The sequence below is a fragment of the Taudactylus pleione genome, unplaced genomic scaffold (genome assembly GCF_031769625.1).
Source record: "Taudactylus pleione unplaced genomic scaffold, aTauple2 ptg001542l, whole genome shotgun sequence".
NCBI classification, from domain to species: domain Eukaryota; kingdom Metazoa; phylum Chordata; class Amphibia; order Anura; family Myobatrachidae; genus Taudactylus; species Taudactylus pleione.
The window spans coordinates 246,513-272,997 of record NW_028285939.1 but is presented as its reverse complement, the minus strand read 5'-3'; the positions used below and the strand labels follow the sequence as shown (position 1 = coordinate 272,997).

The 26,485-nt window shown below is 49.1% G+C and overlaps 1 protein-coding gene across 2 annotated transcripts in view; it reads left to right on the top strand.

The window, feature by feature from the left end:
* ELP6 (elongator acetyltransferase complex subunit 6) overlaps nucleotides 1-26,045 on the top strand; it is a 28,644-nt gene extending 2,599 nt beyond the window's left edge. The window contains exons 2-7 of one of the 2 annotated variants that reach the window (XM_088463975.1): nucleotides 7,080-7,158; nucleotides 14,485-14,555; nucleotides 16,165-16,292; nucleotides 16,378-16,567; nucleotides 16,834-16,977; nucleotides 25,423-26,045. In XM_088463975.1, coding sequence (XP_088320101.1) covers nucleotides 7,080-7,158; nucleotides 14,485-14,555; nucleotides 16,165-16,292; nucleotides 16,378-16,567; nucleotides 16,834-16,977; nucleotides 25,423-25,524 — 714 coding nt within the window. In that variant the 3' untranslated portion in view covers nucleotides 25,525-26,045. The remainder of the gene's footprint in view (nucleotides 1-7,079; nucleotides 7,159-14,484; nucleotides 14,556-16,164; nucleotides 16,293-16,377; nucleotides 16,568-16,833; nucleotides 16,978-25,422) is intronic. The other variant, XM_088463976.1, reaches the window with a different exon arrangement.
* Nucleotides 26,046-26,485: the final 440 nt, after the last annotated feature.

Here is a 26,485-nt window from a genome sequence, read left to right as displayed (position 1 = left end):
CCCTATATCACTATAACTACTGTACTACCCCCTATATCACTATAACTACTGTACTACCCCCTATATCACTATGCCTCCTGTACTACCCCCTATATCACTATAACTACTGTACTACCCCCTATATCACTATAACTACTGTACTACCCCCTATATCACTATAACTACTGTACTGCCCCCTATATCACTATAACTACTGTACTGCCCCCTATATCACTATAACTACTGTACTACCCCCTATATCACTATACCTACTGTACTACCCCCTATATCACTATACCTACTGTACTACCCCCTATATCACTATAACTACTGTACTGCCCCCTATATCACTATAACTACTGTACTACCCCCTATATCACTATGCCTCCTGTACTGCCCCCTATATCACTATACCTACTGTACTACCCCCTATATCACTATAACTACTGTACTGCCCCCTATATCACTATAACTACTGTACTGCCCCCTATATCACTATAACTACTGTACTACCCCCTATATCACTATAACTACTGTACTACCCCCTATATCACTATAACTACTGTACTACCCCCTATATCACTATAACTACTGTACTACCCCCTATATCACTATAACTACTGTACTACCCCCTATATCACTATAACTACTGTACTACCCCCTATATCACTATAACTACTGTACTACCCCCTATATCACTATAACTACTGTACTACCCCCTATATCACTATAACTACTGTACTGCCCCCTATATCACTATAACTACTGTACTGCCCCCTATATCACTATAACTACTGTACTACCCCCTATATCACTATAACTACTGTACTACCCCCTATATCACTATAACTACTGTACTACCCCCTATATCACTATAACTACTGTACTACCCCCTATATCACTATAACTACTGTACTGCCCCCTATATCACTATAACTACTGTACTACCCCCTATATCACTATGCCTCCTGTACTACCCCCTATATCACTATAACTACTGTACTACCCCCTATATCACTATAACTACTGTACTACCCCCTATATCACTATAACTACTGTACTACCCCCTATATCACCATAACTACTGTACTACCCCCTATATCACTATAACTACTGTACTGCCCCCTATATCACTATAACTACTGTACTGCCCCCTATGTCACTATAACTACTGTACTGCCCCCTATATCACTGTAACTACTGTACTACCCCCTATGTCACTATAACTACTGTACTGCCCCCTATATCACTAACTACTGTACTGCCCCCTATATCACTATAACTACTGTACTACCCCCTATGTCACTATAACTACTGTACTGCCCCCTATATCACTATGCCTCCTGTACTACCCCCTATATCACTATAACTACTGTACTGCCCCCTATATCACTATAACTACTGTACTACCCCCTATATCACTAACTACTGTACTACCCCCTATATCACTATAACTACTGTACTACCCCCTATATCACTATAACTACTGTACTACCCCCTATATCACTATAACTACTGTACTGCCCCCTATATCACTATAACTACTGTACTACCCCCTATATCACTATAACTACTGTACTGCCCCCTATATCACTATAACTACTGTACTACCCCCTATATCACTATAACTACTGTACTACCCCCTATATCACTATAACTACTGTACTACCCCCTATATCACTATAACTACTGTACTACCCCCTATATCACTATAACTACTGTACTACCCCCTATATCACTATAACTACTGTACTACCCCCTATATCACTATAACTACTGTACTGCCCCCTATATCACTATAACTACTGTACTACCCCCTATATCACTATAACTACTGTACTACCCCCTATATCACTATGCCTCCTGTACTACCCCCTATATCACTATAACTACTGTACTGCCCCCTATATCACTATAACTACTGTACTACCCCCTATATCACTATAACTACTGTACTACCCCCTATATCACTATAACTACTGTACTACCCCCTATATCACTAACTACTGTACTGCCCCCTATATCACTGTAACTACTGTACTGCCCCCTATATCACTATAACTACTGTACTACCCCCTATATCACTATAACTACTGTACTACCCCCTATATCACTATAACTACTGTACTACCCCCTATATCACTATGCCTCCTGTACTACCCCCTATATCACTATAACTACTGTACTACCCCCTATATCACTGTAACTACTGTACTACCCCCTATATCACTATAACTACTGTACTGCCCCCTATATCACTATAACTACTGTACTGCCCCCTATATCACTATAACTACTGTACTGCCCCCTATATCACTATACCTCCTGTACTGCCCCCTATATCACTATGCCTCCTGTACTACCCCCTATATCACTATAACTACTGTACTACCCCCTATATCACTATAACTACTGTACTATCCCCTATATCACTATAACTACTGTACTACCCCCTATATCACTATAACTACTGTACTACCCCCTATATCACTATAACTACTGTACTGCCCCCTATATCACTATAACTACTGTACTGCCCCCTATATCACTATAACTACTGTACTGCCCCCTATATCACTATAACTACTGTACTGCCCCCTATATCACTATAACTACTGTACTACCCCCTATATCACTATAACTACTGTACTACCCCCTATATCACTATAACTACTGTACTACCCCCTATATCACTACTGTACTACCCCCTATATCACTATAACTACTGTACTACCCCCTATATCACTATAACTACTGTACTGCCCCCTATATCACTATAACTACTGTACTACCCCCTATATCACTATAACTACTGTACTGCCCCCTATATCACTATAACTACTGTACTGCCCCCTATATCACTATAACTACTGTACTACCCCCTATATCACTGTAACTACTGTACTACCCCCTATATCACTATAACTACTGTACTACCCCCTATATCACTATAACTACTGTACTACCCCCTATATCACTATAACTACTGTACTGCCCCCTATATCACTATAACTACTGTACTACCCCCTATATCACAATGCCTCCTGTACTACCCCCTATATCACTGTAACTACTGTACTACCCCCTATATCACTATAACTACTGTACTACCCCCTATATCACTATAACTACTGTACTACCCCCTATATCACTATAACTACTGTACTACCCCCTATATCACTATAACTACTGTACTACCCCCTATATCACTATAACTACTTTACTACCCCCTATATCACTATAACTACTGTACTACCCCCTATATCACTATAACTACTGTACTACCCCCTATATCACTATGCCTCCTGTACTACCCCCTATATCACTATAACTACTGTACTACCCCCTATATCACTATGCCTCCTGTACTACCCCCTATATCACTATAACTCCTGTACTGCCCCCTATATCACTATAACTACTGTACTGCCCCCTATATCACTATAACTACTGTACTGCCCCCTATATCACTGTAACTACTGTACTGCCCCCTATATCACTATAACTACTGTACTGCCCCCTATATCACTATAACTACTGTACTACCCCCTATATCACTATAACTACTGTACTGCCCCCTATATCACTATAACTACTGTACTACCCCCTATATCACTATAACTACTGTACTACCCCCTATATCACTATAACTACTGTACTACCCCCTATATCACTGTAACTACTGTACTACCCCCTATATCACTATAACTACTGTACTGCCCCCTATATCACTATAACTACTGTACTACCCCCTATATCACTATAACTACTGTACTACCCCCTATGTCACTATAACTCCAGTACTGCCCCCTATATCACTGTGCCTCCTGTACTGCCCCCTATATCACTGTGCCTCCAGTACTGCACCCCCATCTCATCACACACACAGTACTGCACCCCCATCTCATCACACACACAATACTGCACCCCCATCTCATCACACACACAATACTGCACCCCCATCTCATCACACACACAGTACTGCACCCCCATCTCATCACACACACAGTACTGCACCCCTATCTCATCACACACACAGTACTGCACCCCCATCTCATCAGACACACAGTACTGCACCCCCATCTCATCGTACACACAGTACTGCACCCCCATCTCCTCACACACACAGTACTGCACCCCCATCTCATCACACACACAGTACTGCACCCCCATCTCATCACACACACAGTACTGCACCCCCATCTCATCACACACACAGTACTGCACCCCCATCTCATCACACACACAGTACTGCACCCCCATCTCATCACACACACAATACTGCACCCCCATCTCATCACACACACAGTACTGCACCCCCATCTCATCACACACACTACTGCAGAATACTGCACCCCCATCTCATCACACACACAGTACTGCACCCCCATCTCATCACACACACAGTACTGCACCCCCATCACACACACAGTACTGCACCCCCATCTCATCACACACACTACTGCAGAATACTGCACCCCCATCTCATCACACACACAGTACTGCACCCCCATCTCATCACACACACAGTACTGCACCCCCATCTCATCACACACACAGTACTGCACCCGCATCTCATCACACACACAGTACTGCACCCCCATCTCATCACACACACAGTACTGCACCCCCATCTCATCACACACACAGTACTGCACCCCCATCTCATCACACACACAATACTGCACCCCATCTCATCATACACACAATACTGCACCCCCATCTCATCACACACACAGTACTGCACCCCCATCTCATCATACACACAGTACTGCACCCCCATCTCATCACACACAATACTGCACCCCCATCTCATCACACACACAATACTGCACCCCCATCTCATCACACACACACTACTGCACCCCCATCTCATCACACGCACAATACTGCACCCCCATCTCATCACACACACAATACTGCAACCCCCATCTCATCATACACAGAATACTGCACCCCCATCTCATCACACACACAGTACTGCACCCCCATCTCATCACACACACAGTACTGCACCCCCATCTCATCATACACACAGTACTGCACCCCCATCTCATCACACACACAGTACTGCACCCCCATCTCATCACACACACTACTGCAGAATACTGCACCCCCATCTCATCACACACACAGTACTGCACCCCCATCTCATCACACACACAGTACTGCACCCCCATCTCATCACACACACAGTACTGCACCCGCATCTCATCACACACACAGTACTGCACCCGCATCTCATCACACACACAGTACTGCACCCCCATCTCATCACACACACAATACTGCACCCGCATCTCATCACACACACAGTACTGCACCCCCATCTCATCATACACACAGTACTGCACCCCCATCTCATCATACACACAGTACTGCACCCCCATCTCATCACACACAATACTGCACCCCCATCTCATCACACACACACTACTGCACCCCCATCTCATCACACACACACTACTGCACCCCCATCTCATCACACACACAATACTGCACCCCCATCTCATCACACACACAATACTGCAACCCCCATCTCATCATACACAGAATACTGCACCCCCATCTCATCACACACACAGTACTGCACCCCCATCTCATCACACACACAGTACTGCACCCCCATCTCATCACACACACAGTACTGCACCCCCATCTCATCACACACAATACTGCACCCCCATCTCATCACACACAATACTGCACCCCCATCTCATCATACACACAGTACTGCACCCCCATCTCATCATACACACAGTACTGCACCCCCATCTCATCATACACACAGTACCGCACCCCCATCTCATCATACACACAGTACCGCACCCCCATCTCATCACACACAGAATACTGCACCCCCATCTCATCACACAATACTGCACCCCCATCTCATCACACACACAGTACTGCACCCCATCTCATCACACAATACTGCACCCCCATATCATCATACACACAATACTGCACTCCCATCTCATCATACACACAATACTGCACCCCCATCTCATCATACACACAATACTGCACCCCCATCTCATTATACACACAATACTGCACCCCCATCTCATCATACACACAATACTGCACCCCCATCTCATCATACACACAGTACTGCACCCCATCTCATCACACACACACACAATACTGCACCCCCATCTCATCACACACACAGTACTGCACCCCCATCTCATCACACACACAGTACTGCACCCCCATCTCATCACACACAGAATACTGCACCCCCATCTCATCATACACAGAATACTGCACCCCCATCTCATCATACACAGAATACTGCACCCCCATCTCATCATACACACAATACTGCACCCCCATCTCATCATACACACAATACTGCACCCCCATCTCATCATACACACAATACTGCACCCCCATCTCATCATACACAGAATACTGCACCCCCATCTCATCATACACACAATACTGCACCCCCATCTCATCATACACAGAATACTGCACCCCCATCTCATCATACACACACTACTGCACCCCCATCTCATCATACACAGAATACTGCACCCCCATCTCATCATACACACACTACTGCACCCCCATCTCATCATACACACAATACTGCACCCCCATCTCATCATACACAGAATACTGCACCCCCATCTCATCATACACACACTACTGCACCTATGTCATCATTCTTTCAATCCTGTGCCCCATATTGTCAGTACTGTCCTAAAACTACTATCCCCCAAATCCTGCTCCTAAAATAACTACTTCTTGCTGCTCATGAAATCTCTCACCCCTGAACGTAGAGTACCTGCCTCCCCTGTGCGCCTCAGCCCCCTGCCTCCCCTGTGCGCCTCAGCCCCCTGCCTCCCCTGTGCGCCTCAGCTCCCTGCCTCCCCTGTGCGCCTCAGTCCCCTGTGTGCCTCAGGGTAACGCTTGGGGGTAAGGCTTATCCTATATAAACTATTATTGGATAGTCCACCTACCATTATTGCACCCAAAAATCACCATGCCCGCCAGTACCTAGGGAGGCCAGCGCCCCCCAGCTGTATGTCTGTCCCAGAGTCAGCGGCCTGTGTACAGACTCAGAAGCCGGGGTCTTTTCTGTCTTCCAGCGTCGGTTCACCCTGATCAGTGGCTGTAAGACGGACGCCGGATTCCTGGTGCATCATTTCCTGTCCTATTACCTGAGAGGTCCGTGCGCTTTTATTTGTGGTGTTCAGCTTTAGACGGATATATATATATATATATATATATATATATATATATATATATATATATTTTACATAAAAACTAAATCCAGTGAATCTCTGAGTGTGGGTAAATTACTCCCAGTATACTAAAAATCAGAAACTCAGCGCTATTTAAATATATTCTAAATGTACAAGTAATTAATATTTATCAATGTTAAATAAAAATCCATCAAGAAGTTCTTCTAATTGGAGCAGCAGATTAAATCAATGTGCCTGTGCCAGCACCCACACAAAATACACCAGGTGCACGAAACGTAGGAAATATACTGAATATCTGCGCTAATACAAATGTATAAAGAATTGATATGTGCAAATCACCACTAAAACAAGAATTATATTATATATGAGAGGTTTTTACCTGTAATAAATTCACTCTTTGATAAAGCTCCAGATTTGTGGAGCGAAACGCGTCAGCGGACTTTTCTTTTGGAACCATTGGATTATCCATCTGCATCTTTCATTGGTCATGTCATCTATACACCGGAACGCGAGACCTGCGGTCCTGCTGGACGCTAGCCGGCAGCTGGAGTAGAGGCAGGATTGAGACGCGGCCGGATCGATATCAACTACATCTGACCATCAAGGAGCCGCTATTATTCCGTCTATCCGGAACCGCCTCCGCCGCTCACACAGCTTCTCCATCTGCTCGGATGTGAACTAAGTGATGTGTAAGTTATCACATGCGACCCGTCTGCTAGGAACCTGGTCACATGCGGTATCCAACTTTGTAACAGCAGCATATTCCCCTTGGCGAGACCACCTACTACACATGCGCACATTAGGGATTAATACTTAGGTTTCTATTTTTTGGATCCACCTCCTCCAGCAATTCTTTTAATAGTAGTATTATTACTAATATATTTTATATCTACCAGTATTATATTTGCTGCAATTAGCTTCTCAGTTTATTGTAATTGCTAATGGTATGTGAACATTCTTGTCTATATATTGACCGGTCATATTGGATTTATTACAGTAAAAACATATTATATATATTATATAATATAATTCTTGTTGTCTATATATTGGTCATATTGGATTTATTACAGTAAAAACATCTTATATATATATATATATATATATATATATATATATATTTCTACTTCAGGGTTCATAGGGGGTCCACAGGGTTGACCTTGGGGATATAGCTGGATCAGGATCCATGGGCACCACACAGTTAAGCTTTTAGCTCCCAGGATGCACTTGGGTCCTCCTCTATATCCCGCCCCCGAGCCACAGGCACCTCAGTATAAGTTGGTGCCCGGCCGGAGTTGGTCACCGCGCAGGGGGGCTGCAGGAGCAGCCCCCAGAAGCTTTTTATTTTCTAATAGATTTTATTTATTTTAGTTTCTCTTTTTACTACAGACGGTAGCGAAGGGCTGTCTGTACAGACGCCCACGCTGCCGCTCTGATCCCCGACTGGCGCCGCGCCGCCAGTACTGATCTGGGGATCGCGGTGGGAGGACAGAGTCCGTACTAGCCGGACTCTGTCTACCTCCCAGGACTGCTGCCGGAGTCGCCGGGGATTCAGGTAAGCCGCGCGTCGCTGGCTAGCGGCGGCGCGCGGAATACCTTAAAATGCAGTCCTTTAGCCTCCGGTCCTGGGGACAGACCGGAGGCTGCTGGCAGTGGCGGCGGGCCCCCCCATAACCCGTGGGACCACTAGACCACCAGGGATAACCGGCAAGCGGGAAGCCAGCATCCCTGGGGTTAATGGCCAGCCAGGGGAGGAAGCCTTCCCTGTTCAGCGGCTCCTCCCCTCAGCTCAGTGCGCTTTTCAGCCTGCATGTCTAGCGTCCCTGAGCTGCAGTTCACTCGGCCACTCCTCCTCTGAGGTCTCTGGCGGCCATTTTTTTCTACATGTGGCAGCGCAGATCCCTCGGAGCACGCGGACCGGTCCTCCTGTGTACCTCTCCCCTGTTAGGATGGCGTACACAGCACTATAGCCCTCCCAGACACTGAATCTGGGCAGGTTGATTGTAGTGTAAAGGTGCAGTGAGTATATCTTCCTGCATGGTATGTGACTATTGCTAGTGCTGCTGTCTGTATTTTTCTCTTATTACTGTCAGCTTATATCTATCTCTTTCCTTCTTCCTTAGCCCTACAGGTGTGGAGGAGGGGCTTTTCTACTAACCTCACATATATAAATCAAGTATTTGTGAGGTCTGTCACATACAGTTGTGTGCTACACAGTGCCATATTCAGGACTGTTGTTCAGCACACAGGGAAGTGCAGTTCTTTTTTCCTCTATTGCCATATATATTTTGTCTGTACATTATATTTGGTCATGTCTGAGGGTGAAGTTGAGCACTCCGGGACTCCAGTGATGTTTTCCTGCAGGCGCTGCTCTGCGGGATCACATAGGGAAGAGGCATCTCTGGATGGCCTTTATGAGCGGTGTCAGGTGACTCCTGGTCAATCCAGACCCCCTATGACACAGGAGCCACCATGGGCTATGTTTTCACAGGTGCTGGTGTCTCTGGCCGACCGCCTTGCGGCTCCGTCTGCTGTCCCTACGAGGACTCTGTCCCAGCCTACCATTTCCCATTACCAGGGTACCCCGCAATTATTGCAGAGTTCCTCTGGGTCACAGACTGTGGACCCTTATTCAGGATTGCCTATCTATTTTCAGGCCACTCCTGCTACACAACAGTCTGTGATGCCTTTCCAGACCAATGTGGCAGCTCCTCCACCATGGGTGGACGTGCTCTCCAGTTCAGTCCAGAGTCTGGCAGCTGCATCTTCGACTTTTCAGTCGATGCTGCACAATGACAGGTCTGCAGGGGCGTCTAAGCGTGCACATAAGTTGCATGCGGCGCAGATTTCGGACACTGAGGGGTCCTCAGATGAGGGTGATGTCCAGGACGACTCCGATTCGTACACCTCGGCTCAGGAGTTGGAATCTCGGTCGTCTATTAATGTACGAGCTCTGGTTAGGGCGGTGCGTGCCATTCTCCTAATAGAGGATGAGGCACCTGATCCTAAGTAGAAATTCCCTAGTTTAAAAAAAAAACAAAAAAAAAAACTAAGGTGACTTCGGCGATATTCCCCCTATCTGATCAATTAACGGATCATATGGCGGTGGCTTGGCAGACACCCAGTAAGAGATTTGTGCCTCAAAAGAGGTTGGCTTCCAATTATCCATTCCCGGAGGCGCATTGTAGGAAGTGGGTAGCTCCACCAGCGGTGGATTCCCATGTCACACGCCTTATTAGGAGTGCTACGCTGCCAATACCGTCAGTTTCCTCGTTAAAGGATCCCACGGACAGAAAGGTTGAGGCTTGCCTTAAGTCTATTTATTCCCTCTCGGGAGCAATTGCTCGCCCGTCCATGGCCATTTCCTGGGTGGCTAAGGCCATTGAGGGTTGGGCCAATGCCTTAGAGGACACTTTTCCTGAGGATACTCAGGAAGTCCAGAGGGCATTACTAGGACAGATGAGTGATGCGGCTTCTTATATTGGAGAAGCTTCCTTGGACGCTAGTCTGCTAACCTCTAGGGTGTCGGCTGCGGCTGTGCATGCACGCCGCTCTTTATGGTCCTGGAGAGCAGACGCTGATTCAAACAAGGGCCTGGAGGCCTTACCTTTTAATGGGGAATTACTTTTTGGTCCAGACTTGGATAGGATCGTGGATAGACTGGCTAGGTCCAAGAAACAAGCTTAGAGTGCCAGGCGTCCCTCTTCCAAACAGGAAGATAAGCCTTCCGCCTGATGGGACGGGCCTCCCTCTGGGGGATCCCAGAGGGGAGGCCGACTTCTTCAATTCGCCCAGAGCTGGTTTAATACCACCACCGATGCCTGGGTGCGAGAAGTGGTCTCCCAGGGGTACGCCCTGTCTTTTTGGCGCAGACCGCCTCACCAGTTTTTCTGCACGAGTCCTTCTCAGGACATAGCCAAGGCTATGCTGATCAGGGAAGCTATAGACTCCTTGCTGACTGCAGGGGTCATTGTACCTGTTCCACAATCTCAGCATGGGATGGGGTACTATTCTGCTGTTTCTGGTACAGAAACCCAATGGCTCCCATCGACCCGTTCTAAATTTAAAGTCTCTGAACAGGTTTCTCAGGATTCCCAGGTTCAGAATGGAAACCTTGTGTTCCATAATTCTGGCTATGGGACCCGGGGATTACATGGTCTCCCTGGATATCCAGGACACTTACCTCCATGTGCCGATAGCAACGTCACATCAGAGGTGTCTGCGGTTCGCTCTGTTGCACCGTCACTACCAGTTCCGGGCTCTCCACAGCGCCGAGGGTGTTCACCAAGGTGATGGCAGTTATGGCTGCCCACCTTCGGAACCAGGGGGTACGGTTGTTAGCGTATCTGGACGACCTCCTATTGCTGGCAAGCTCTCCGGAGGTTCTGCTGCAACATCTCCAACTGACGGTGGCTTGTCTGCAGACGCACGGGTGGTTAATAAATTGGAGGAAGTCATCCCTGATCCCATCTCAGCAGATGGTCCATCTGGGGGCCCTCCTAGACTCTCATCAGCAGTGGATCTTTCTAACTCCAGAAAAGGTATCTTCCCTACAGTTGCGGATACGCAGTTGCCTGGATTGTGCCAGTCTTTCGGTACACTCGGCAATGAGAGTGCTGGGTTCCATGGTGTCGGCATTCGACATGGTGGAATTTGCCCAGTTTCACTCCAGGCCTCTGCAGAGGCTGATTCTAGCAAACTGGAATGGGTTGCCTCACCGGATCCGGTCACAGACGCTGGTGCTATCTCCGGATGTACGACAGTCCCTGAATTGGTGGCTTTAAACAGCTCACCTCCTCGAGGTTCGCCCCTTTTGGATCCCGGACTGGGTTCGGCTCACGACAGATGCCAGTCTTCGGGGTTGGGGGGCGGTGACAGGCTCCTTGTCACTTCAGGGTCGTTGGACAGTGGAGGAAGCGGCTCTCCCCATCAATGTTCTGGAACTAAGAGCCGTGTACAGGGCTCTGCAGTCGGCCGGCACCACTCTTCACGGAAGGGCAGTGCAAGTGCAGTCAGACAACGCCACCACGGTGGCGTACATCAATCACCAGGGAGGAACTCGCAGCCGGGCTGCGATGGCAGAAGTGTCTCACATCCTAACCTGGGCGGAGTGCCACCTTCCAGCGATCTCGGCAGTCTTCATTCCCAGAATCCTCAATTGGGAGGCAGACTTCCTCAGCCGTTACGACGTGCATCCAGGGGAATGGTCGCTTCATCCAGAGGTATTCCAACTACTCATGGCCAAGTAGGGACTGCCGGAGATGGACTTGATGGCCTCTCGTCACAATCACAAGTTGCCCGTGTACGGGTCAAGGACAAGGGACGACGGCGCCAGTCTGGTGGACGCTCTGTAGGTCAGATGGACGTTTCAGCTGGCATATCTGTTTCCTCCGATACCCCTTCTGCCTTGGGTCCTGCGCAAGTTCTAGCAGGACGGAGGCACTCTGGTACTGGTGGCCCCAGCGTGGCCAAGACGTCCGTGGTACTCCAACCTACAGAGTCTGTCCATCGACGTTCCGTACCTTCCTCCTCAGCGGCAGGACTTGTTGTCTCAGGGGCCCTACCTTTACCCGGATCTGGGTCGTCTGTCTTTGACGGCGTGGCTCTTGAGACGGCCGTCTTAAGGTCCCGGGGCTTTTCTAGTTCCGTTATTTCTACCATGCTGAGGGCACGCAAGCCTGCTTCTGCAAGGATTTACCATAGAGTGTGGCACACGTACTTTCAGTGGTGTGAGTCCAGAAACTTATGATCCTCAGGTATTCAGAGTTTCAAGGATTCTGGCTTTTCTTCAGTCGGGTTTGGACTTAGGTTTACGCCTTTCCTCTCTGAAGGTGCACGTGTCTGCTTTGTCGGTTTGGTACCAACGTAGAATTGCTATGTTACTGGACGTACAGACTTTTTTCTAGGGTGTTCTCAGGATTCAGCCACCCTTTGTGCCTCCGGTGGCACCGTGGGATTTGGCGGTGGTTCTTTGAGTTCTGCAAGGTCCTCCCTTTGAGCCTCTTGAGTCAGTTGACCTCAAATGGTTAACGCTTAAAACTGTGTTTCTCCTGGCTATTGCTTCAGCAAGGAGGGTTTCCGAGTTGGGGGCACTTTCATGTAGTCCCCCCTTCTTAATTATTTTCTCCAGGACAGAGCAGTGCTTCGCACTCGTCCTGAGTGTTTACCTAAGGTTGTCTCTAAGTTCCATATCAATCAGGAACTGGTGGTCCCAGCCTTTCAGTCCCCTGATCTTACAGCAGGGGAGACTTCGTTGGACATTGTCCGTGCTCTCAGAGTTTATGTTGATCGGACTGCTTCTGTTCGAAAGTCCGACTCCTTGTTTGTCCTCTTTGGTTTTCATAAGAGGGGTTGGCCTGCCAACAACCAGACTTTGGCCCGTTGGTTTTGTTCTGTTATTAGGGAGGCTTAGATACGAGAGCATTTACCTGTTCCAGCCTCTGTTAAGGCTCATTCCACTCGTTCTGTGGGCCCTTCTTGGGCTGCTAAACGTGGTGCCTCAGCTGTTCAGCTGTGTAAGGCAGCCACTTGGTCTTCGGTTCAAACGTTTCTAAGATTTTATGCGTTTGACACCTTTGCCTCTCAGGATGCATCCTTCGGGCGCAGGATTCTCCTTTCTGCACAGGAGCGTCCCCGCCCTTAGTTGAACTGCTTTGGGACATCCCCAAGGTCAACCCTGTGGACCCCCTATGGACCCTGAAGTAGAAAACAAGAGATATGGTAAGAACTTACCTTTGTTATCTCTGTTTCTACGAAGTCCATAGGGTCCACAGGGCGCCCGCCCTGACGCACCTGGCTTCTAATGGGCTGTGTTGCTGGTCACCGGTATTTCCGTCTCCTTTTTCTGTGAGTATGGTTTCTTGTGTGTTCCAGTCTTCCTTCTCTCTGTTCCATATCCTCCTCCGGCCTAGGCTGCTTACCAACTGAGGTGCCTGTGGCTCAGGGGCGGGATATAGAGGAGGACCCAAGTGCATCCTGGGAGCTAAAAGCTTAACTGTGTGGTGCCCATGGATCCTGATCCAGCTCTATCCCCAAGGTCAACCCTGTGGACCCTATGGACTTCGTAGAAACAGAGATAACAAAGGTAAGTTCTTACCATATCTCTTGTTATTATAATATAATTCTTGTTTTAGTGGTGATTTGCACATATCAATTCTCTTGGAATTACTTATACATTTTTATTGGCGCAGATATTCGGTATATTTCCTAAATTACTCCCAGCAGCAGAGCAGCCCCTGTCACTGTTATACCTGTGTGCCGTCCGGTCATAGTCTTGTTTTTCTGTCCTCAGCCAGCTGTAAAGTGTGTTTTGTGGCCCTGGGGCAGTCGTTCAGCCACTACAGCATCATCGCGCAGAAGCTGGTAAGCTCCTCCTACATTTCACCTAATCTTTCATTTACGCACGGTGTTCCTGGCATTCGGTATAATGCGCTCCTCTCTACTGCGTGACAAGCTCATTCATGAAGGGTTAAATCTCCGCTAGACAACGTTTATCCCCAGATGCCCATGTGTACGTGAGGCGCATAGCTACGTGACAAATGTGCTTTACGGTTGTGGCTCAGCTCCTATTTAGTGCCCCCCTTTAAATGAGTTCTGATTAGGATGATTGGTCCTTTTAGGTCAGAGACCTCCAGCCATAAACTAGAGGCGTGTATGTGACCCCTCAGCGATATCGCTTCCATCAGCCCCCCGCTGCACGGGGGAGTGTAATAAAGATTGGGCAGCCTCATTGCTCTTATTACAGCTGCCTGCAGGTTATACTTCTCCACCGATTGCTGGGTCTTACCTCTAATATAAACATGGTCTTATTTTATCCTTATTCGCTATGTAACACTGGAGATCCCATAGACAGGGCTTCGTTCTCTGCCCTCTTGGACTACATACCTAATAACCAGATCACGTTAAAGGCTGAAAACCAGTTTGCCTGCACTGCAGAACACGCATGTAATTCCGGCTATCAGCCGTATTCAATTTCAGCCGGGCCACAATACTTTTTCGCGTCCCGGACTTTCCGCCTGTTTTGCAGGCGGAAAAGTATCGTGCGCGTGCATGCTTTACCCCGTATTCAATTTGAAAGTAGGCAAAAACAGGAGTATTTTTTCCAGAAAATAACTTATCCCAGCAAATTTGGGGTACATGAAAATGGGGGTGAGCATATTTAAAAGTTGCTAAAGTGAAGTTGAAAAAATCGTGAAAAATCCACCTTCGGCAAGCACCTGCAATCAAAAAAACACCTGGGGCATACTTAGGGACCCCCCCCCGAGTCAAGTTTGCTAGTTTTTAACTTTGTACCCCAACTTTTTTTTTTCGCCCCCTTTTTCAAAGTCATTTTTTGGGGTGTTCTTAAGTCTTTTTTTTTTTTTGACACAGTTTACCTTTGGGGGACTGTCTGAAGGCTGCAGGGGTGTGCCCGCATCGTTGCACCCCAAAACCCCAATTCTGCACTTTTTTCTGTCTGCTATTCATGGGCGAAATTTTTCCGCCTACTACATTGCATTGACTTTCCTCCTAGGTAGAAAGTATTTGAAATTGAATACGGGGTAAAACCAAAACAGGCGATAATGACGTCATCGGCGAAAAGTTTCCGCCAAAAACACGCGGAAACGGCTTTTCGTCACAAATTGAATACGGCCCTATAGCGGTTGCAGCGTGTCAAAATTGGGTGCAACGCGTTTCGTCTCAGTTGACTTCCTCAGGGGGATGTACGTGAGCTCAAGTGTGATATCGGGACGTAGGGTATATAGCCGACCACCAGATCGTTCTATTTTACGCGTTAACAAGATTTCTGATTAGACGTTTATCGTCTCTTCATAGTGTGACCAAATTGGTGACGTTGAAGTATAATGGTTATATAGGTCATCAAAGACCTGAAGGTGAATCGACTGCTAGTATTCTGTCTATTATAAGACTTAATACCAAAATGTAACAGAATTGCCTCTCTCAGCCATGTCCCATTCATGTTCCTTTCCAGGGAATAAACCTGGGGAATGCCAGGGATCAGGGGCAGCTGGTGTTCCTGGAAGGGCTGAAATCGTACAGCAGGCTGCTATTTCCAGAGACGCCTGAGGCGGAAGCTGAGAATCCCCTCTGCTTTCTGAGGTCGGTAGGACACGGAACGTCCTTTATAGCCGTTATTTTCGTTACCAGCGTTCCCACATTCCCAGTAATTGCACATTTCTTGCAGGACGGGTTCGGACCTCAGCCCTCTCTATCATTTTATTCATGCTGCACTGGTGCCCCCTGCAGGTGAACAGTGGAAATGTCCAGTGCTGATCGTGGACGATGTCAGCTTGCTGCTCAGTCTGGGGGCTACCTGTCTGCAGGTGATGGACTTCATCCACTACTGCAGAGCCACCGTGTGCACAGAGCACCAGGTACGGACATCCTACAGTTCTCTGTGGGTGGAAGACGGCACCATGCGGGACCATATGGGCGTGTACGTCAGTCTTACGCCATTATTAGCAGGGGAAACCGCTGATATTGGTATATATGGTGCCATCATATGTGTGACTCCTGTAAGGATCACTTGCTGGCAGAGCGTTGGTGGGCACAATACAGAACGTTGTGTAGGGGACACGTGTTTCATACTTGCCCATATGGATGACGTCTGTCTGTATGTCCTTGGTGATTGGTGTTACAGGGGAACGTGGTGTGTCTGCTGCAGAGAGATGAGGAGGATGAGGAGGATAATGAGCTGCTGATGAAATCACTTTGTCACCAGAGCAGCCTAATTCTGCAGGTCCAAGGCCTCACAACCGGGTACTGTAAGGATGTGCACGGCGAGGTGAGTGATCTGTGTAGTCTGTGACTAGCTGCAATGCCGGGACAGGAACACTGGCTTGTGGTCTGTGACTAGCTGCAATGCCGGGAGAGGAACACTCGCTTGTAGTCTGTGACTTGCTGCAATGCCGGGAGAGGAACACTCGCTTGTAGTCTGTGACTAGCTGCAGTACTGGGGACAGGAACACTGGCTTGTGGTCTGTGACTAGCTGCAATACCGGGGACAGGAACACTGGCTTGTGGTCTGTGACTAGCTGCAATGCCAGGACAGGAACACTCGCTTGTAGTCTGTGACTAGCTGCAGTACTGGGGACAGGAACACTGGCTTGTGGTCTGTGACTAGCTGCAATGCCGGGACAGGAACACTCGCTTGTGGTCTGTGACTAGCTGCAATGCCGGGACAGGAACACTCACTTGTGGTCTGTGACTAGCTGCAATGCCGGGACAGGAACACTCGCTTGTAGTCTGTGACTAGCTGCAATGCTGGGACAGGAACACTCGCTTGTAGTCTGTGACTAGCTGCAGTACTGGGGACAGTAACACTCGCTTGTAGTCTGTGACTAGCTGCAGTACTGGGGACAGGAGCACTGGCTTGTGGTCTGTGACTAGCTGCAATGCCGGGACAGGAACACTCGCTTGTAATCTGTGACTAGCTGCAGTACTGGGGACAGGAACACTGGCTTGTGGTCTGTGACTAGCTGCAATGCTGGGACAGGAACACTGGCTTGTGGTCTGTGACTAGCTGCAATGCCGGGAGAGGAACACTCGCTTGTAGTCTGTGACTAGCTGCAGTACTGGGGACAGGAACACTCGCTTGTAGTCTGTGACTAGCTGCAGTACTGGGGACAGGAACACTCGCTTGTAGTCTGTGACTAGCTGCAGTACTGGGGACAGGAACACTCGCTTGTAGTCTGTGACTAGCTGCAGTACTGGGGACAGGAACACTCGCTTGTAGTCTGTGACTAGCTGCAGTACTGGGGACAGGAACACTCGCTTGTAGTCTGTGACTAGCTGCAGTACTGGGGACAGGAACACTCGCTTGTAGTCGGTGGCTAGCTGCAGTACTGGGGACAGGAACACTCGCTTGTAGTAGGTGGCTAGCTGCAGTACTGGGAAGAGGAACACTGGCTTGTAGTGGGTGGCTAGCTGCAGTACTGGGAAGAGGAACACTGGCTTGTAGTGGGTGGCTAGCTGCAGTACTGGGAAGAGGAACACTGGCTTATAGTGGGTGGCTAGCTGCAGTACTGGGAAGAGGAACACTGGCTTGTAGTAGGTGGCTAGCTGCAATGCTGGGACAGGAACACTGGCTTGTAGTAGGTGGCTAGCTGCAATGCTGGGAGAGGAACACTCGCATGTAGTGGGTGACTAGCTGCAGTACTGGGGACAGGAACACTTGCTTGTAGTAGGTGGCTAGCTGCAGTACTGGGAAGAGGAACACTGGCTTGTAGTGGGTGGCTAGCTGCAGTACTGGGAAGAGGAACACTGGCTTGTAGTGGGTGGCTAGCTGCAGTACTGGGAAGAGGAACACTGGCTTGTAGTGGGTGGCTAGCTGCAGTACTGGGAAGAGGAACACTGGCTTATAGTGGGTGGCTAGCTGCAGTACTGGGAAGAGGAACACTGGCTTGTAGTAGGTGGCTAGCTGCAATGCTGGGACAGGAACACTGGCTTGTAGTAGGTGGCTAGCTGCAATGCTGGGAGAGGAACACTCGCATGTAGTGGGTGACTAGCTGCAGTACTGGGGACAGGAACACTCGCTTGTAGTGGGTGGCTAGCTGCAGTGCTGGGGACAGGAACACTCGCTTGTAGTGGGTGGCTAGCTGCAGTACTGGGGACAGGAACACTCGCTTGTAGTGGGTGGCTAGCTGCAGTACTGGGGACAGGAACACTCGCTTGTAGTGGGTGGCTAGCTGCAGTTGGTGCTATCACAGCTGATCTATAGGGGTTATATAAATATAATCATTACCTGTCTGTAGTGTCATTGGAGTATATCGGCCTTTTTCTTCTTCAGGGTCCACAGGATCTACCTTGGGGGTATGTAGTTGGAGTGATCCATTGCACCAAACAGCTTACAGCTTTGAAGCTCCCAGCATGCACTGGTCCTCCTCCCTATATACCCCGCCCCCGGCATTCAGTTTCTTTGTTTGGTGCGCAGCAAGTATCCAGACGCACCGTTTTAAACAGCGGGCCTGCTTAGGCAGTCCCAGGTTTTTCCTTTGTTTTTGAACATCTGAGTTTAGCGGTATTAGGTGCCGAATATGACGAATATACTGTGACTCCTATATTCGCTGATGCCGAAACGCCAGTACCACTATATGCCCTGGGGATTTCATCCGGCCTCGGCGTGGCTCAGCTAGCGGCATCGCTGGGGACCGGACTGCGATTGGATTCACGGAGATGGCAGGTAAGTGATTCCTCGTGTGGGGAATTGTGAGCGAAGCAGTCCAGGCCTCCAGTGTAGGAGATGCATCGGAGGCAGGTGTGGGTGAAGGTCTCCTCACTAAGGTGGCAGGGCCATATCTTCTTTCGCCGGAGACGGGTATTAGACGCACTAGGTAGCATCAACTACTGTGAGGCGAGCGTACCCGTGTTGTCAAAATTGCAGTTTAGAGGAGATAGGCGCTCCCCTGGCCGCTCCTCCCCCAACCCAGACGCAACGTCCGGTTGCGGTTTCCTGCGTCCGATTTGCTACTTCTGACCACCTCGTGTGTGAGACGCTCTCAGTCCACCTTGGGTGCGCTGCTGAAAGTTGTTGTGTTATGATTACCAGTGACCACTCCCAGTAAACAGTCTAGAACTTCAGGCTACGAGGTCTTCCGCCACTAACAACCGCCCATTGTTCCCTTAGAGATAATTCACTCACCGGTACTTAGGCTGCCGCCAGGACTTACTGCTCGGAGTAGTAGAAACTTACAGGAGTGTCAACTGGAATCCTGAGGTGATGAGGGGTTTTGTACAAGAAGGGGAGATTATACAGTTGTAGAGATGCGGCTTGGGAACCGATGGTGCGGCTACTGTGCCGATGATACAGCAATAGCTGTTGGTAGACAGTCAATGGTTATGATATGGCTTTGGAAGCCGATGGTGCGTAAATAGCTGTTAGTTTTGAGAGCCGATGGTGCGGCAATAGCTATTGGTAGGTAGTTCAAAGTAAATGCTGCGGCTTGGAGAGCTGATGGCAGCACGGAGGTGTAGGTGCGGCTCGGAAGCCGTAGAGCTGGTAACAGCACGGAAGCTGTTGGTGCGGCAAAAGCAGATAAGTAGAGGAGTAAGGAACCAATGGCAGCACGGTGGTGTAGGTGCGGCTAAGAAGCTGGAGAGCTGGCAACAGCACGGAAGCTATTGGTGCGGCAAAGGTGCGGCAAGAGCCGATGGTAGAGGAGTAAGTAGTCTGTGCTGCGGCTTGGAGAGTCGGTGGCAGCACAGTGGTGTAGGTGCGGCTTGGAAGCCGTAGAAGAAGCTGGAGAGCCGGAGGTAGCACGGAGGTGTAGGTGCGGCTTGGAAGCCGTAGAGCTGGTAACATGGAAGCTGTTGGTGCGGCTAAAGCCGATAGTAGAGGAGTAAGCAGTCGGTGCTGCAGCTTGGAGAGCCAGTGGTGGCAGCACGGATGTGTAGGTGCGGCTTGGAAGCTGTAGAATCTGGAAAGCCGGAGGTAGCACGGAAGCCACTTCGGGAAGGTCAAAATCTGCATCACGAGGAGGAACAGAACGCTGACCATGCAGCCAAGCCGATGGAACTCAGATACACTATAGTCGGCGAGGCGGCAAAAGTCCAGTGTGTACAAATAGAAGGAAACGCCAATCACGCAGCACTGTGGATGACACGACACTTCCTGAGGCGTTCCGGTCGCCTAGTGACAGGAGAAACTGGAGTAACCCCGTCCTGACCTGGGTAACCTGCTCGAAGAAGACAAGTCGTGACCGCGGCTGGTAACATGTTGGTCTCAGAGGTTGGTCTGTCTCCCTGTATACCTCTTCCTTGGGTCAGGTATATAGCACTCTATATCCTACCAATACCCCTGAGGGGGCTGGTCAGTTGATTCAGAGTACATTTGCTGCTGTATGTATACTGCCTTTTTGTTTTCAAAACTGTCCGATATATCTATCACTGTGTTTCTCCTCATCCCTCTGAAGGTGTGTGGGGCTTTTTAATTTAAAATCACATTGCATTTTTACTCCATACCTTATACCTGTGACACATTGCCATGTCTAAAGGTAAAGGAGAGAAGGATGAGCTTCCTGTGCTGAAATCATGTAAATCCTGTTTTGCAGGCCTGTCTGAGCAGGATTTTGTGCAGGATGGGTTGTGTAGTGTCTGTTGTAAATAGCCACCTTTTCTATCTTGTACACCTGCCCCAGCAGAAGAGCCACCCTGGGTGGCCTCTTGGTCTCAGGTTTTTTTTTTTTGCATTTGGTGGACAGGGCCGCAGCGTCTGCGTGCTCCTGCCACAATATTGCCTCCTGCTATTTCGGATACCCACAGCATTTGCATCCTTCTATGTATATGTCCCCCATGGATCCCTGTTGGTTTGATTCTTCTGCTCACTCTAGTCAGAGTATGCTGCTGTCTATAGCCCCTCAGCGGGTGGTGCAGGTGAATAGACCAGTGGGAGTAAAGCAGGGTCATAAGAGAGGTTCTCTTCAGACATTGCCTCAGGATTCTGCCTCCTCATCACACTCTGATACTCAGAGTTCTGGGTCTTAGTGGAAGAAGACCATCAATCCTCTGTGGATGTCCTCTCTCTGGTGAGAGCGGTTAGATCTGTCCTCAGTATAGAGGAAGAGTGTCCCTCGAGATCTAAGACTCCGGTCTTTAGGCGTCAGAAGGTGGCTAAAGATTATTTTCCTCAGTGTGAACAAATGATGAATCTCACGTCTGAAGCATGGTGCATTTTCATGTTACAAGGAATTTAACCTCTCGATACCCATTTGCACTTGGTGAGTGTAACATGGGTAGTTCCTTCATCGGCAGATGCTCATGTAACTAGATTGATCAAGAGCCATTCCTGCAGCATCCTCATTGAAAGAAGTTACAGATAGAAAACTTGATAACTATTTAAAATCAGTGTTTTCATTATCTGGAGCTATTACCAGACCAGCTATGGCTGTAGCCTGGGTAGCCAAAGCTATGGAAGAATGGACGAAGGCTCTGGAGGATAGCTACCAAAGAACAGCGGTCTCATCTCAGCCACATGCAAGAAGCAGCTATTTTTGCAGGGGGTTCTGTCTGCAACCTCCATTTGTCCCTCCGGTGGCACCGTGGGATTTTTCTTTGGTCTCAGGCCACTGCAAGCTTCTGCTTTTAACCCCTTGGATAAAGTGGACCTTAGATGGTTGACAGCGAAGACACTTTTTTTCCCGGCGCTATTTCCTCAGCTCGCAGTTTCTGGTTTGGCAGCTGTCATGTCGCTCCCCATATTTGATTTTTCATCAAAATAGAGCTGTCCTCCGTACTAGAGCGGGTTACCTTCCAAAAGTGGTATCCCGTATTCATATTAATGAAGAAATTGTAGTCCTGGCCTTGCAGTCTTCAGACCTTTCTAAGGGTGAAGTTTCCCTGGATGTGGTTCGTGCCCTACGTGGATCGTACCAGCTCCATCAGGAAACCAGATGCGCTCTTTGTGTTATATGGGTTTCACAAACTGGGTTGGCCAGCAAACAAACAGACTTTAGCTCACTGGCTGCGTATGACTTTCTCAGGTGTATACACAGGCTGATCTCCTTGTCTCGAACAAGGTGACAGCACATTCTACTCTGTCTATGGGACCATCGTGGGCGGTTAGACATGGCGCCTCGGCTGAACAGCTGTGCTAGGCGGCCACTTGGTCTTCCGTCCATACCTTTATAAAATTCTATAAACTTGATACTTTTGCCTCCCAAGATGCTTACTTTGGGCGGCTTGATTGTCCTCTCTGCTCAGGAGCGTCCCCACCCTTAAGGGAACTGCTTTAGGACGTCCCCAAGCTAGCTCCTGTGGACCCTGAAGAAAATATGAGATATGGTAAGAACTTACCCTTTTTATCTTTATTTCTACAAAGTCCATAGGGTTCCACAGGATACCTTGGGGTATAGGTGATGACGTCAGGCATCGGGCACCATAGAGTTAAGTTTTCAGCCTCCCAGGATGCACTAGGGTCCCCCTCCTATACCCCGCCCCAAAGGGAGGCCCGGACCGTCAGTTTGTCATCGGACTTAGGGGCCGGACGTCTGGTACTCCAGGCCTGCTTCCGGGGCTTGGCCAATTTCTTGGGGCCAGCCTGTCGGGGAAAGGACTGTGCTTTAGGCCTACCCTGGGCCCTGTAAGGCCGAAAGGACGACGTACCTGAACTGGAAGGAACTGCAGCAGACGGGAGACATGCCGATTTGGCTGCCGCCAGCGTGTCTACAATTTTGTCCAGATCCGGACCAAATAGGACTTCTCCATTAAAAGACAAAGCTTCCCAACCCTTTTTGGAATCAGCGTCCGCCTTCCAAGATCGCAACCATAAGGTGCGACGAGCCGCCGCAGCTGCCGAAGAAATCCGTGAGGTCAGGGTACGGATATCTAAAGCCACTTCGTTAATGTAAGTGGCCGAATCCCGGAGATTGCTTATCAACTCGGTCTGTTCAGCCGAACAGTCGGAATCGAAAGACTCCTCCAAACTTATCAGCCCAGCGCTCCATAGCTCTGGCTACCCAACAAATGGTCATAGCCGGCCTGGCTGCCCCCTCCCCCCCCCCCCCCCGTCACCCTTAACATCTTTGAAAAAGGCATATTTGGATTTTGATACCGGAGGCTCATCATCCTCAATAACTAAAGCAGTGCGGACTGCACGAGTAAGGCCAGGAATATAAACCTTAGACTTAGCGTCCGACTCCTTAGTACGGAGAGGTTCTTGGTCCGACAGATCCAGAATCTCCCCATCATCGGTCGTCCCATCGTCATCCTCATAAGGAGTGGACAGAGACGCCACCGGCCGCTTGTGAGGCCGCAACACAGACTCCCCTTGTAACACGTCTGACAAATGCTGCACAGAACTTGTCAGCGAATTAACCCACGCAGGCTCCTGAGACCTGAGGAGGGGAAATAGGGAGACTGTGGGGTACCATCAGTTGTCTCGGAAACCCCTGCATGGGTGACGACACCACTGACTGCTGGGACAATCCCATCTGAGGGAACGCAGGTTGCGGAGCTAACTGGCCCACTAGGGTTGTAAGCGCTTTAGCGAAACAAGCCCAGGGCGGCTCCTGTACTGGAGCCGTGACAGTAATTGTCTGCGTCGATAAAACACACTACCTCCGCGCTACCCTCCCCCTCCGCTATAGGTACCTTACACGTAGTACACAGAAGCTGGAGAGGAAAATCACTTTCAGACATGATGGCAAGTATGTGACCCCTCTCACTGATACGCGTTAGTATAGTGAGAGAACCGCCCTGCATTCACCGCACCGCAAGGGCTTTAGCAGAAGATGATCAGGGACAGTGAAAAAGCTGACCGTAGAAAGTGAAAGTACAGGCAGCAGACGCTAGCAGAAGTCACATACAATGCAAAGAAAATAAATTCCTGCACTATCAGCGCTGATACTCAACTACGCAGACACAGCGCTGCATACACAGACCTGTTCCAACGGAGAGGTGTGCCGGGGGACCCAGACCGCGATGCCACCGATCAGCAGCTTCCACCATGCTTCCATAAAGATGGCCACCGAGGAGCAGAGAGGAGGCCGGCCTGGGGGAGGAGCGCTGCCACAGGGTCAATCGGCAGGTGCAGAGAGGGCTGTGTGCAGCGGGGGAGGCGCTGGCTGTATACAGGGAAGGCACGCTATCCTTAGACCCCCCCTAAACAGGTGCATCCGACCCCGAGCCAGGCACCAACGAAACTGAGATGCCTTGGCTCGGGGGCGGGGTATAGGAGGGGGACCCTAGTGCATCCTGGGAGGCTGAAAACTTAACTCTATGGTGCCTGATGTCATCACCTATACCCCAAGGTATCCTGTGGATACCCTATGGACCCTGAAGTAGAAAATGAGTTATGGTATAACATACCTGTTAACTTTATCTTCAAGGTCCACAAGGCACCTTCCCTGACGCACTTGGTCTCAGTTGGCATCTGTTCCTTTCTTTTTGTATCACTGAATCCCTCTTCGTGTTTCTTATGTACATTGTACTTCCTTCTCCAGTTTCTGTCTCTTGCCGTTAGGCTCGTATACAAACTGAGTGGCTGGGGGCGGGGTATACAGGGAGGACCAGTGCATGCTGGGAGCTTCAAAGCTGTAAGCGGTTTGGTGTAATGGATCACTCCAACTACATGCCCCCCTAAGGTAGATCCTGCAGACCTCGAAGACAGAGTTAACTGAGGTATGTTATACCATAATTCTAATTTTTCCTCACAGCGGAACTATAGGGGTCACACAAATGTAATCATTACCCGTCTGTAGTGTCATTGGTGTATAACAGCCTCTTTTCCTCATAGCTGACCATCACGCAGAAGAGACAATCTGCCGTCTATCAGTACAAAATCCAGGACAAGACTGTCAGCTTTTTTGCCAGAGGCCTCTCTGCAGCGGTGTTATAAGCAGCGCACGCTGGGCTCGCAGGTCTCCTGCGGGGACTGGACATTGCAGCATACGTGTGTGATGATTGCAGCTGTTATTGGATGTATGGCTGCAATGGTGCACAGAGCTACATAAACAGGACACGTGGATATTACTCACCCTCACTGGTGGATGGGTCTGTACCTGATGAAGTCACTGCATCAGCAATTGTAAAACCCGTGTGTTATACTATAGAACCTAGAAAATGCAGTACAGGATTCTGGGTATTACTCTGCAGGAGCCCTGTCCAGGGACTGTCAGTGTAATTGTCACTACAGATGTGATGAGGACAAAGGGCAGCACAGTGTTTAGTATTGCTGGCTCACAGCGCTCTGGTTATGGGTTTGACTCCTACCAAGGCCCTGTCTGTGTGGAGTTTGTATGTCCTCATCATGCTTGAGTGGGTTATCTCTGGGTGCCCACACCCTTTGCAATACTGTAAAGTGTTTTGAGTCCTTTTGGGAGAAAGGTGCAATATAAATAAAGGATTATTGTTCTCTGATTCTTTCTGTGGAGCTATGATACATAGCATAGGACAGATTGGGTCTCAGCAGTACAGCCACACAGTAGCAGCAGGGTCCAGCATGTATCCTCTATAGGAGGGGTGGGCCATAAGCTGCCCCCCCCCAGATACTGTAAAACTACATATCCCAGCAATGCCTGCCACGGTTTTGCTATTTGGCCATGCTAAAACTGTTGCAATGCATGCTGGGATTTGTAGTTCCAACAGCTGGAAGACCGCTTATTACCAACCCATGCTCTATAACCTAGATAAAGTTAGTGTGTGACAGGTAGGATAGGCGCTGTACATCTGAGTGTGACAGCATGGGTACACTGTAGTGGTGTGACAGTAGGGTATAGAGTGAAGAGGAGGGTACACTCTGTAGATCAGTGAGTACGGTGTGGGAGCCATGTACAGCGCAATGGAGGGAACACTGTAGT